Source organism: Lepisosteus oculatus, chromosome 24 (genome assembly GCF_040954835.1).
Source record: "Lepisosteus oculatus isolate fLepOcu1 chromosome 24, fLepOcu1.hap2, whole genome shotgun sequence".
In the NCBI taxonomy this organism is placed as follows: domain Eukaryota; kingdom Metazoa; phylum Chordata; class Actinopteri; order Semionotiformes; family Lepisosteidae; genus Lepisosteus; species Lepisosteus oculatus.
In genome coordinates, this window is record NC_090719.1 from 1,498,927 (window position 1) to 1,512,196 (window position 13,270).

General features: G+C 44.6%; 2 protein-coding genes across 18 annotated transcripts in view; one reads left to right on the plus strand and one right to left on the minus strand.

Moving 5' to 3' along the window:
- LOC102696088 (tenascin) overlaps positions 1-7,493 on the plus strand; it is a 140,033-nt gene extending 132,540 nt beyond the window's left edge. For all 5 annotated transcript variants that reach the window (XM_069183553.1, XM_069183554.1, XM_015366570.2 and 2 more), the window contains 9 exons: positions 673-792; positions 1,411-1,554; positions 2,251-2,381; positions 2,660-2,792; positions 3,082-3,233; positions 3,546-3,642; positions 4,028-4,189; positions 5,084-5,247; positions 5,841-7,493. In XM_069183553.1, coding sequence (XP_069039654.1) covers positions 673-792; positions 1,411-1,554; positions 2,251-2,381; positions 2,660-2,792; positions 3,082-3,233; positions 3,546-3,642; positions 4,028-4,189; positions 5,084-5,247; positions 5,841-5,951 — 1,214 coding nt within the window. In that variant the 3' untranslated portion in view covers positions 5,952-7,493. The remainder of the gene's footprint in view (positions 1-672; positions 793-1,410; positions 1,555-2,250; positions 2,382-2,659; positions 2,793-3,081; positions 3,234-3,545; positions 3,643-4,027; positions 4,190-5,083; positions 5,248-5,840) is intronic.
- Positions 4,390-13,270, minus strand: part of LOC102696289 (dual specificity testis-specific protein kinase 1-like) — a 41,898-nt gene continuing 33,017 nt past the window's right edge. For 10 of the 13 annotated variants that reach the window (XR_011183541.1, XR_011183544.1, XR_011183542.1 and 7 more), the window contains 3 exons: positions 6,346-6,488; positions 5,818-5,889; positions 4,390-5,279 (listed from right to left, as the gene is read on the minus strand). The gene's annotated coding sequence lies outside the window, so the exon portion shown is untranslated. Of the gene's footprint in view, positions 5,280-5,797; positions 5,890-6,345; positions 6,489-13,270 lie in introns of all 13 variants that reach the window. The other 3 variants (XR_011183545.1, XR_011183546.1, XR_011183543.1) reach the window with 3 other exon arrangements.

The following is a 13,270-nucleotide window of genomic DNA, read 5'->3' on the forward strand; positions in this document are numbered from 1 at the left end:
TCTCATCATGTTTTTTAGTCAAGCTGAGATGAGAACTGATACTGAAATTGCCATATCATATCACCCCACAACCCACAACTTGCAGCCCACTGAAGCACAGCAGCTGTGAGCCTGGTCAGTACCTGGAGGGAGACCTCCTGGGAAAAACTCAGGTTCCTGCTGGAAGAGGTGTTGGTGGGGCCAGCAGGGGGCGCTCACCCTGCAGTCTGTGTGTGTCCTAATGCCCCAGTGTAGTGACAGGGACACTAGACTGTAAAAAAGCACCGGCCTGTGAGTGAGATGTAAAACTGAGGTTCCGACTCTGTGGTCATTGAAAATTCCAGGGTGTTTCTCGAAAAGAGTAGGGGTGTAACTCCGGCGTCCTGGCCAAATTTCCCATTGGCCTTTACCCATCATGGCCTCCTAATAACCCCCATCTCTGAACTGGCTCCATCACCCTGCTCTCCTCCCCACTGAGAGCTGGTGTGTGGGGAGCGGACTGGCGCATCATCCAGGTGGGGCTGCACACTGGTGGTGGTGGAGGGGATCCCCATTACCTGTAAAGCGCTTTGAGTGGGGTGTCTAGAATAACTCTATACAAGTGTAATTATATATTAATAATTATTATTGCACGTGGTGAGTGATACTGAAGCACAGCGCATCGAGCTTGATCGTGCCCTTCTTCCCCACCAGCTCTGGACAAACCCCGCGGCCTCACTGCCATCAACATCACCGACTCGGAGGGTCTGCTGCTGTGGCAGCCAGCCATCGCCACCGTGGAGGGATACGTCATCACATACAGCGCTGACAACGGTACCCCTCCAGCCCCGCGCTGCCTGTACTGCACTGCTTCATGCTCTTGTGGCCAGCTCTCAGAGGGGGTTTAAATAGCAGCACCAGGGGACCTACCGTCTGGAGGGACAGGATGCTGTGTTCTTGTGTAATATTCCTGCTCTAGAGCTGGGCACTAGAGTCTTCACTGCAGCTCAGAGCCAGGAGTGTAACTTGTCTGCTGCTGCAGGCTAATCTGAAGTGCATTCAGGGTGAAAATTTGCACACGATATTTTGTAAGTCATTCAATTCTGGGCCTCAGAGCCAGAAAAAAGTGTACCAAATCATAGGGGCTGTAAATTGTGCCTGGATGATACATTTATCAAGGTTGAAGTTTTGTGGAGACTCTCCTGATTGAGACTCATTGGCTTCTAAATTCTGAACTATTTCTTCTGTGCCTGAAGATTTTGCAATTAGTGTCAGATTCACATGACAGACTGTAAGTCAATTCCTGCCCATAACTCCATCTCTGGAGCCTCAAAAATCACAGATGCCTCGTGGAAGAGTTAAACCCACCATTGTAAGAAGTCAGAACGTGTGGTGAGTTTAGTGTCTTGGCGCCGGCCAGGGTTCAGTGTTTAACATCTCATTTCTCCGCAGTGGCCCCTGTGGTGGAGAGAGTGTCTGGCAACACCGTGGAGTTTCACATGAGCAGCCTGCACCCTGCCACCCTCTACACTGTCCGGGTCTACGCCGTGAGGGGCAGCCAGCAGAGTGCTGCCACCACCACCGAGTTCACCACCGGTGAGCACCCCCCACTGCCACACACATGCATAGACATTGGCAGGGCCCCTGCTGCACTGTGGTACATCGAAGCTGAGCTCTTGATCGTTAGACAGTTGCGTTTTCTCCATCTGCCTGCGGTTCTGGACCCTGGGCCCGGAAACTGCGGTGCAGCTAGAGTGAGGCCGTCCTAATTCTCTGTGGTTTTGAGGATCTGCTCTAATCTAGCTGGCTCTGGGAGGATGTCTGTGATCATTTCTTCCATAGTGCCGTCACTCTCACTAAGTGTCATGACTCTGCTAGACCTTGTCCTCACATTCCCTGCGTCCTGTTTCCTTTATAGCTGAGCTATCATTGTGCTGGAACACCTTTTTTAAGTTGTATTCAGCTTTGTGTTTTTCTCAAGGGGCAATGTGATGTATCCAAAAGAAATACACACGAAAAAAGGTCTAATGGGCAAAATACCAGTTCAGTGACGAGTCTGGTACCAGCTGTGAGGAGTGAGACTGGTGTACTCCAATCTCACTGTCCAGCGATTGCAGGTTGATTATCTCAGCACTCTGTCTGAACAAGGGACTGGGGCACTGCTGGAACCTGATACTTCCAGGGCCTCTGTATCAGTTCATTCTGCAAAAGGAATTACCATTCCCGTGATGAATACTGCAGGGCTCCCACTGCTGCCTCTGCTCCTCTCAGTCCTGTCCTCTGTGCCCTCAGCCCTGGACGCCCCTCGAGATCTGACCTCCAGCAGCGTGCAGACAGACAGCGCCGTGCTGACATGGAGACCGCCCCGAGCCACCATCACCGGCTACATCCTGCGCTTCGAGTCCTCAGACGGCCAAGTCAGGGTACGAGCAACCCCTTCACTATGCAGTGGACATAAAGGACTTATACACAGCTCAATTTTTCCTCCAGCACTGAGGAAAGTGTTGCCAAGACAGCTCTGTACAGTGTCCAACATAGGTGTGACAGCAAGAGCACCATGAATCAAGATTTATTTAATTGTATTTATTATGCTAGAGTTTCACAGGGATGTTGGTAATGTGCTCAACAAGATTCAGAGTGCCTCACAAAAAAACGAAATGTCCAAGTATTTATCTTTTGCTTCTCTCTCCTCTCCAAATAGGAAGTTGTCCTGGGCCCCACCACCACCTCCTACAACATGGCCCAGCTGAGTGCGTCCACACAGTACACCGTCAGTCTGCAGGCCATCTCTGGGCCGGAGCGCAGCCCTTTAATCTACACTGTCTTCACCACCAGTGAGTCCCCCCCACTGTCCCCCCTAACTCCATGCACTCCTGGACTTTCTAGCCTGGGCTGTTAGGTGCCCATCATTTTCAGTCTTGGACTAGGTCAGTTTCACTTACATCAAAATGGACCTGTGGTGTAACACGGGAATGGTTGGTGTTTATTTCAGATTATCCAGCAATATTCTGTTGTCTAGTTCTATGCAGAGAGTATTTTTTGTGAGTCAGGCCAGGGCAGCCCTCGTGCATCGGTTTTTAATGACCCCTCCTGGCAGTGACCCCTCTGTCTCCCCCTGTGCAGTTGGAATGCTGTACAGGCACCCCAAGGACTGCTCGCAGGCCCTGCTCAACGGAGACACCACCTCCGGGCTCTACACCATCTACCTGGGCGGAGACGAGAGGCAGCCGCTGCAGGTGTACTGCGATATGACCACGGATGGCGGGGGCTGGATTGTAAGTGCTGCAGCAGAGGTTCAGGGCCGACCACCTGCTTACATTAATACATTACTTAGCATCAAGATTGCATGTTTCTTAAGATATATAAAAACACATAAAAGTTAATCGTATCCAAATGTGTTTATGCTGACTATTATTTTGATTCTATGCAGATTTAAAATAATTAACTTTGCACTAGCACTAGGTAAATGTCTAAAAGAAAAATTAGGTTCTTCAAGAAATTATCACCATGTTGCTTCAGTTATTATTTCCCTGTGAATTTCTCCTTTGTCTTTGAACGCTGATGTTGTGTCCTGCACCCTGTTGCAGGTGTTCCTGAAGCGTCAGAGTGGTAACCTGGAGTTCTTCAGGAACTGGAGAAACTACACGGCTGGCTTTGGAGACATGAACGACGAGTTCTGGCTTGGTAGGATCTGCTATTCCTCTTCTCGCTCCCCAGGACAGCAGGGTAGGGGGTACAGGTTTGGGCGAGGAAGGAGTCACATGACTCGCGATGCCACAGGATTAACAAGCATCTACTTGCAGACAGAACAGTTGTAGGTAGTTTGCACATAGACTAAACTGGAGAAAAGGCACCAGTTCAATATGTATTAAATTTCAAGACTTGTAATGGTTTCATATCAGGAGTTATGTGAGAGAAGAAAATTATTAGTGACAATGAAATATGTATAAAGTAATGGAAATAAATGTGTCCAGTTTATACTGTACTACTGCTGAAGCCACTCTAGAGGAAGGCAGTGAGGTCAGAAAGTCCCCAGACTGGCCGAGCTGATAGACTGCTCTCCCCTCAGGCCTCAGCAACCTCCACAAGATCACGGCGAGTGGCCAGTACGAGCTGCGCGTGGACCTGCGGGACCAGGGCGAGACCGCCTACGCCCAGTACGACAAGTTCAGCGTCTCCGAGCCGCGCAGCCGCTACAAGGTGTACGTGGGGAGCTACAGCGGCACAGCAGGTAGGCAGCTTGTGTACATGTCCAGGGTACAGATTAGCTCACCCTTTACCCTGCCATACCAGACACATTGTGACTTGGGGTCAGGTGGTGAATATTTATTCTTGTTACTCAGGGGCTGGAGCCTGACATACAGGAAGTGATTAATTCCATTAACTTAGAGCTGCAGTAGGGGGAGAAAACAAAAACCCACACACTAAAAAACCTTTATTAACAGCTGTATATTTAATTGAATGCTCTTTTTATTGACATGTTGTTCATTAAATGAGACCAAAAAGAAGGCACACTGACTGGGTGTGCCTGGGCTGGAGGCTCTGACCGTTGCCTCCTCTGTGCACCATGTCTCTGCTAGGACAGTCGCTACAGCAGTCTGGGCAGCCAGTGAGTTCACGTGTGACACTTTATTCTCCCCTGAGGGCTTGTGATTTGTAATACTGTGGTGGAAAGTGCTCCCCCTGCTGCAGGGTGTAGGTATAAACCCAAGGGACTACATCGCACTCGGTAGTGAAATAAGGACTCTGAATTATTTCCGAGTCACTAAGAGGGAATTAACTTGGGATGGGGAGTAGGAAATGCTTCTGTGCACACAGAGGGTGGCTGCAGCAGGCTTTCCTGCCCCACCCCTATTTCAGTCACTGAGCTGCTCCATCACAGGTTGAGCCTGATGGGCTGAACAGCCTCTCGTTCACAGCCTTTCTTCAGAGACCTAGACCAGTGCGACTGGCTTCCTCCTGTTACCCCAGTGATGCTCTAGGAAGGCCAGGGCTGTTCTCAAACAGATTTACCTTTTAATTCTAACTTCTACAAAGCACCCTGGATGCAGGCACCTGCCTAAGAAATAATAGAGATGCTTGTGTGGAGAGTATCAGTCTCAACCCTCTCCTCTCTCTCTCTCAGGGGACTCCATGACCTACCACCAGGGCCGGCCCTTCTCCACCTACGACAATGACAACGACATCGCGGTCACCAACTGTGCTCTGTCCTACAAGGGCGCCTTCTGGTACAAGAACTGCCACCGCGTCAACCTCATGGGCAGATACGGCGACAACAGTCACAGCAAGGTGAGCGAACTCCGCCCAGTCAAGTTGTCTTCCTATTTAGATGGAAATATTCAAAATGAGTATTTTGCCGAATAGTCAGTCCCGGTAAAATGTACAGAGCAACCTGTAAAACCCTCCAATTGACATCACAAACTAGATGAGATTTCAGGTATGTGCAGCATAGGTAAGGCAAAAAAAAAAATCTCCTGTGAGGCGAAGCAGCCCTTGGCCCTGTAAACATGCGGGCGTGTGAATACAGCTCTTTTAATCCAATAGAAATATTGCTTTTGACTTCAAGATGTTTTTTTCTACAATGTCAATGAATTAATGTGTTCTATTATATTCATTATTCATTCAATATTTGTTACCAAGATTTAATAAGTGGTCTGAGAAAACAGGACTGCAGTTCTCCTTTAAAAATGAGCAGTATAATCTGAACCTTCAGTAAATGTAGTTAATTATTAATTAGTCATATCCTGTATCACACAGTATATCTGTTTCAGTGAAGGCAGATGTAAGTCCAGTACAGTACAGTAACCAGTACAGTAACCAGTGGAGATTTAGAACTTACAGCATCTTTTGTGGGCTCACCTTGTTTCTATTTAACCTCTCAGGGTGTCAACTGGTTCCACTGGAAAGGCCACGAGCACTCCATCGAGTTCGCTGAAATGAAAATCAGACCATCCAACTTCAGGAATTTTGAAGGAAGGAGAAAAAGGTCATAAAATAAAGATCACCTCAAATCCCTAACACCCCATCATCCCCATCCCTCTTCATCGCCCCCGCAGCTACCAAAGCCACTGTCACCAGCCCAGTGCTCACCCCTGACCCCTGACCCCCATTTCCCATCCTTCCGCCCTCCTGTGCACAACTCCAGTCCTGGGAGGCCGCAGTCCAGCAGGTCTTTAAGGTCTTGTATCTCCAGTATCTACAGAACTGGGGAAAGGTGTTAAACTGGTCCTGTTAAGCCAATGATCCAATCAGTTAGTTTAGAGCTCGGGTGGGGTGAAATCCTGCACAGATTTCCAGGACTGGAGTGGGGCAGCCCTGATGGACAGGAAGCATTTGTCAGTGCTGAGCCACTGCAGTGCCCATGAACTTCAAATCCCGCTCTCTCACCTGTGACACACACCCTGAGACAGAGACGTGCACCAAAGACAACGAGCTCCACAGTTGATGGTTGGGGGGGTCCTTTTCATTGTAAAGTTGGAGGTCCTGGACCTGAAGATTTTCAAGGTCTCTTTGAAGCATCAACACCTGACCTGGGAGAAGGAAGTAAACAGAACCAGTTAAGCTCAAGTGTTATGTTGGAATGATAACCTGCAGCCAGTGCCTAGACTGGTAATTGTGCTACAGACTGCTCTTTTCTGGGGAGGGGGATTTATATGTTTGGCTAGGTGATGCCATTTCATTGTATTTTTTTTGTATGATCGTTTTATTTTCTTTTGTATGAAATGTCCAGTCACAGTCGTTTACTTCATTTTTCTTTGGTGGGCGAAACCTGTTGGGGTCTGTGGGTCCCTGATCACAAAAACCTGTACCTTAGACTTCTGCCCTTTGACGTTAACTAGGCCTGTGTGGATATTCACATAGGCATTTAAAAATATTTCTGAAAATAATAGGGAGGGAAAACAAATCGCTGGTCACAGATTTCAAGTTAAAATGTTGTGAATTTGATGCTTGCCTCCTCCTCACACCCCAGTCAAACTAGGAAGGGGGTTGGGGAGAACCCCTTCATGCATTAATAAGCGCCCCAGTGATATGCAGCCCCTTGACAAGCACGGGGCGGCCCTGCTGCTGTTCCTGTGGCACAGCTGTTAGCCTCTGCCCTGGCAGCCACACAGAGAGAAGGACCCATTTCCATTCTCACTTTCATCGGCCCTGCAGCGCCAAGGCAGGACCTCTCCATCAGCAGTTCCACTGTGGAACAGCACAGGGGGGAAAGGTCTCGGTGACCTGCTGTACAACCAGAACTAAAACAGTGACTTCTGTTATCTTAAAAGGGATTTTAATGGAAATCTGCCCATTATTGTGTAAGAAAGTCAGGACAGGAACACACCCTGGTCTGTTTTCAGTATTAATGATAAAAAGGATCTGTATGTATAAATCTAAACTCCAAGAGAAAAAGCTGAGTCAGTGTGACCTTGATAAGCCACTGTTGAAATTGAATACCTGTGTAAATTGCTTCTTTTTTAAAGCTGAAAACAGCAACAGATGTTTCTCTGTAACCCTTATTACAATAAAACAAACTTTGTTTAAAAAAGAAACAGTTTTTTTCCTTCTAGAGTATGCAGATCTTTCATAACTACTTGACCAGTTATAAAGTTCCATTAAAAGCTGTCCGAGTCTAACAGAGAAGGAAACAGACTAGAGTCAGGAAACAGCTGAAGACTAAGCTCTTCTGCTTGATGCCCTAGCAGTTTAAGACACAGATTACATTATCCAGCCAGTCCTACAACCCTCCTGAACCAGTTTGCTGTTGGACAAGCTTGTCCAGACACCCACAAGTTAACGTCTTGCTGTTCAGTATTTCACAGAGATATAGACCCAGGTAATGTAGCTTCTGTCTTAACTGCTTGTACAGGGTCTTCTTGCAGTATCTCATCTTTCTTTTCCAACATCTTTACTGACAGGTCAGACCTAATTCAAGCAGCAAGAGGCACATATTAAGTGGACCAAAACAATCTCATCAACCTCAAGTAATTCAAACTTTGTAAGCTACACTGCAAGTTTATTCTCTCTTTACCGTCTCTGAAAAAAGCCGAATTCCACACAAATTGTTTTGGAAAGAGCTCAGCAGTTACACCAAAACACGCAGCACTACACCTCAAGGGGATAGGCGAAATGTTCTCTCACCACCAGGTGGCGAAACAGGGTAATTTACAGTACTTCTGTCTGAACAACACCAGGTCTCTCAGTAGTACTTCAATCAAAAGTAGAGTAATGTAGCTTGGGTATGAGGACAAGAGGTTGGAAGTATTGGCAGATGCACCCAGCCTTTAAAACAGCAACTGACAGACCACCAGTTGAAGGATGACTTAACTTCTATCCAGTCTGACAGAGATCAAGCAATAAATAGCTCAAGACAAAACAAGCAAGCATGTTAAAGACATTATATACTGAACAACAGTTATCACACCCTATCATGCAAATTGCATGGAATTCTATAACTGAGAAAGGTTTTCTAGTTTTCCCTGCAAAAAATGAAATCCGATCTTATGGGCTTAAAGCAAAATTTGTATTTCCTTGTATGGATACCTTAGACAGGATAGCTGTAGCTTTGTTCTCCCTTTATAAGGAGTTGCTAACGTACTGTACAAACATTTTACATTGTCATCAAATTTCCATTAGAATAAGAATTCTACAAGATGGGGAATCTTGAGATCTATAATGCAGGCTAATAGAGAGCCAGGAGAAGTGATTTATTCCAAAAGCTATGAATGAAATTCCATCTGCATCTTCATCTGAATTACTGCTGCCTCTTACACCTCTTGAAAAGTGTTTTCGCTCACAGGCAAGCAATGAGTGAGACATTGGGGTTAGTGTGACTCGAGGTTGTGTTACAGGAGATCTTTAAACACTAAAAGCTGGATCAGTACAGCAGACCCTTGCTGTAGTACAATACAGTATGGACATGTGGAAAGAATATTAATATTATATTAAAATGTGAGGCTGCCAAAAGACAACCTGCATATTCGTTACACAGGAAAAATTAGAATACTAAAAGCTTTGTGATGCCTTCTAGAAAATAAATCTGTATGCTTCACTTGTGGAAAAGCACAGAGATCCTGTCCACACCAAGTACAGGTGCCTTAAAAGGCAATGCACTTGTAAGTACAGCTACTTCAGGATTCACATGCAAATGAAATTTAACACACTCATTAGGAGACCCTTAAGACACGTAAAAGCTATTAGTATGCAATTCGTTTACAGTCACGGTTTGGCAAGACGTGCATATACTGGAGGACCTCAAACAAAAAAGATTTAAAAGAACCTTAAATGGAGGGGAGGTACATCATAACATACAAGACCCAATGGCTCCCAGCTGCTGCCATCATGTCTCATCGATCAGCTCCACCCAGTGCCCAATCATCCAATGACAACAGACGCAGCCACTCAAAAGCGTGCCATGTCTTGGAAACCTGGCGCGGTACCCGTGTGATTCAGGAGGCACTTGTGGCGCGTTTGATGTTAGTGAAACCGTATTTTATTTAATCCGTTTCCCTACTTTTATTTACTACTACTTAAATCTACTCAATATAGAATATTAATACAGGTATGGATTTTTTTAACTAAAGGTAAATTGTGGTAGCTGACAAAAAACAACACAATGTCTCTGTCGGTAATAAATAATATTAATTTAGGAATATAAACATTATACATACTGCATACAGCTCGCAGTGGTAGCCAGAAAATACACAACAGCATGCCACCTTCTTCATAAACATTTTCTGCAGCAAAGTCTAAGTCAGTCACTTACTGTGGTTATTCTGGAAAAAGTCTGACATTCTGGTTCTAACAATAATACGTTTATATACTTTATAAAAAGCTATAATGTTTTAACCTTTTGCATGAATACTTGCTGTCGTTATTATTGTAAAAAGGTTGTAGTTTAAATCCATTTACAGGGAATATTACTATGGAATCATGTAAATCAATTTTGGTAGCTGAAAAACATTCTTAACGTCATTACTGATATTAATTTATGGATCTATTAATACATTTATATAGCTGGTAATAGTATCTACATTGATCTCATTGATCGTTCCTTTGTGGTTACTACGGAAACATTTCGACTTGTCCGCTTGAACTACACGTCCACTGTAACACCGGGGTAAAGTTAGCTTGAAGCTCGAAAACGATTTTGGCACGCTTGTAGCGTTTTCACGAAACCTCTAAGAGTTGCGAGAACACTTGCTTTGTGTATAAAATACATTGTGAATGTTTCCTCGGGCTTCACTATTTTGGACCACGCACGAATATTCTTTTGTCCATATCTTCGCGATGGAAGCACAGAACGCCTTCAAACCAAATGCATTTTAAAGACCGAGACTTGTGGAGATGTCCACAGCCTCTTCATCAAACTATCAGTGAGCTAATGATCTTTTTTTAAACCTCCGGTTTTTCATCGATGCGTAATTACGCACTAACTGGACCCCGGGGGACCGCTGTGTGCACAGCTTCACAACCGAGGAATACTGTCCAATACGGCTTCGTGCGAAAACCCGTCTCACCATAGGAAGCAGAACAGCGCAGTCTCCGATTACCCAGACTGTGAGCACGGGAATAAAGCTTTGTTTCATTTCGGAAACCCTTTCTTTATGTCCTGTTTTCATTCAGGTAAGGGTCAACTATATTCACAGCAGACAGCAGGAAGATTCAAATATCTATAAAACAAAGCTGGGAAAGGTCAGAGGACTTGCTCAGTGTATAAAACACTAAGCATTGTGGGTGCTGTGGTTTAAGTGCTATTGGCTTGTGAACAGCATACTCCTATCCCGGCGCACAGTGCCACATTAAATAGAAGCACGAGAAAAAGATTCGGAACGCAAAGCTGTGTCAGTCTAATGTGTAAAAAATCGGTTTGAACATCATGGGAGCTGTTTTTAATAAGCTGCTGAGTAAAGAATATTTGAATCTTCCTGCTGTCTGAAGTATTGTGAATATAGTTGACCCTTACCTGAATGAAAACAGGACATAAAGAAAGGGTTTCCGAAATGGTGAGACGGGTTTTCGCACGAAGCCGTATTGGACAGTATTTCTCGGTTGTGAAGCTGTGCACACAGCTATGGAAGCCCGTTTCCGCCAGGGAGTAAAAAAAAACGCACTATGACTTAGCAACTCAGAATTCAGACTTTATATCTCACATTTGCGACTTCGAAATAGCCCATATTTCATTGTCTGTCCTTTTGTTATTGTAACGGATTCGGGTTCTAGGGCTGGTGCCCTCGCCGCTCCTCACTGCATGGGCTCGAACCCAGGTCTTGCCAGCTGAGCTAAAGAAGTAAAAAAGGACATACAATGGAAATACGTAAAAAGTATGTTTCAGCTTTTATAATTGTGAATTCCTCTGGATGTGAAGTGCCTATTTCTGTATCTTATTTCATATTCTGTCTCCGTAAATAAAAACTATTTTTAAAAAGCCCACCACGCACTATTCCATTCAGGTACTATGGAAGCCTCACTGGCGGAAATGGGATTCTATAAAAAATTAGTGTAATTAATGTGATTTTTCTCAGGGCACTGTACAAGACAAGTCTCCAGGCTTATAGATCCTATGATCCTGTACGATTCATGAAAATAGTGTAACGGAACGGCCGACATAGAGGTTGTACGATCTGGTTGCAGTGTGGTGACGGCACCGCCCTCCCCTGCGCATAACAGGGATGCTGGCCGCCGGGGATAAAGAAAGTGTTCTTGAGCTCAGCTGGCAAGACCTGGGTTCGAGCCAATGCAGTGAGGAGCGGCGAGGGCACGAACCCTAGAACCCGAATCCGTTACAATAACAAAAGGACAGACAATGAAATATGGCTATTTCGAAGTCGCAATTCTGAGATGCTAAGTCGCAATTCTGAGATACCATAGCGCGTTTTTTTTTACTCCCTGGCGGAAACGGGCTTCCATACACAGCGGTCCAGTTAGTGCGTAATTACGCATCGATGAAAAACCGGAGTTTTAAAAAAAGATCATTAGCTCACTGATAGTTTGATGTATAGGCTGTGGACATTTCCACAAGTCGTGGTCTTTAAAATGCAGTTGGTTTGGCGTGCCAACATCGTTTTCGAACTTCAAGCTTACTTTACCCCCGGTCACTGGAACAGCGTCGCTCAGTAAAGGGCAGTTTTATTTCTAACAAAGACTCCTTCCCTAAAATTAAAATAGTAAATAACATGTACAATATGGCTACATGTTTAGATATCACATGTTAAAAGTAAAAAAAATTAAAACCATGAATGTGTTAGCTACCTGGAATCCTTTCCACCGGTTTACAACAAGCCTTAAAACGAAATGGCACATATACATTTTAAATACTCATAATCTGTAGTGACAAAGAGCAGTGAAACCAGTGAAGTACAGTACGGTCTCTGAACAGGAACACTCTGATAGTCAGCACGTCACACCGCCGCACTTCTCACGACCAGAACCAGTTTTTAAATCGTCTCTCAAAATACTGTCAATACAATTCATCTCCAATATCCTCCAAACACGACCATGAAGAGTGTTTTCACTGCAGCGAAACTATTTTGTAATAAAGAAATAGTGTAATGCCAAACTTTAGAGTTGCACAAAGGTTGAATAATAAACATAAAAAAACAAAATAACATACTATACATCACACAACACAAGCCAGCCTGAGCGTCTCAGAACTGCTTCATAACCAGATACATTAGCAGAAAGCTAACGAACCTTTTTCCTCCTTACTTTCATCTCGCGTTTCAGTTTAGAGAAGCGGGAAATACATCTATAATTTATCGGTTTTCCGGCAAAATACGAGCGCAAAAGCAACAATTTGCAAAAATATATAAAGAACATTTACCTTACCTTGGGAAATTGCGTTCACTTTGCTGTTTTACTATGAAAACCCACGAGTTTATAAAACAAATATCCTGCAAAGATGGCTGCCGAAGCCCTATACGTTCAAATCGACCGGCTCCAGAAAGAGCTCATCTGATTAGTTCAAACAGCTGTCAATCAGCGACTTCTGACCATTCAGAGGCTTGACCCCTCCTCTCTATAGCAGGCACGCGTAGTCTTTTCGTTTTCGTTTAAACCTGTTAATTACGAGCACTGTATAAGCCCCTAAAGGCTAGGAAAGTGCAAAACGATTTAAAAAGTGTAAAAATAACTTAAATATTATAAGGAGGCTCTCTTGGGCTGGTAGTATTGAATTATTACAGTAAAATGTATTCTCTCCATTTTACTTTTGCATTTTTTACGAAGGCTGTCTTCATAAAAAAACACGCAGATTCTTTTCTCGTGTTCAATCACTTCAGTTTTTTTCCCATGGTAGTAGACATTTTAGAGAAGATATAGAAAAATAACT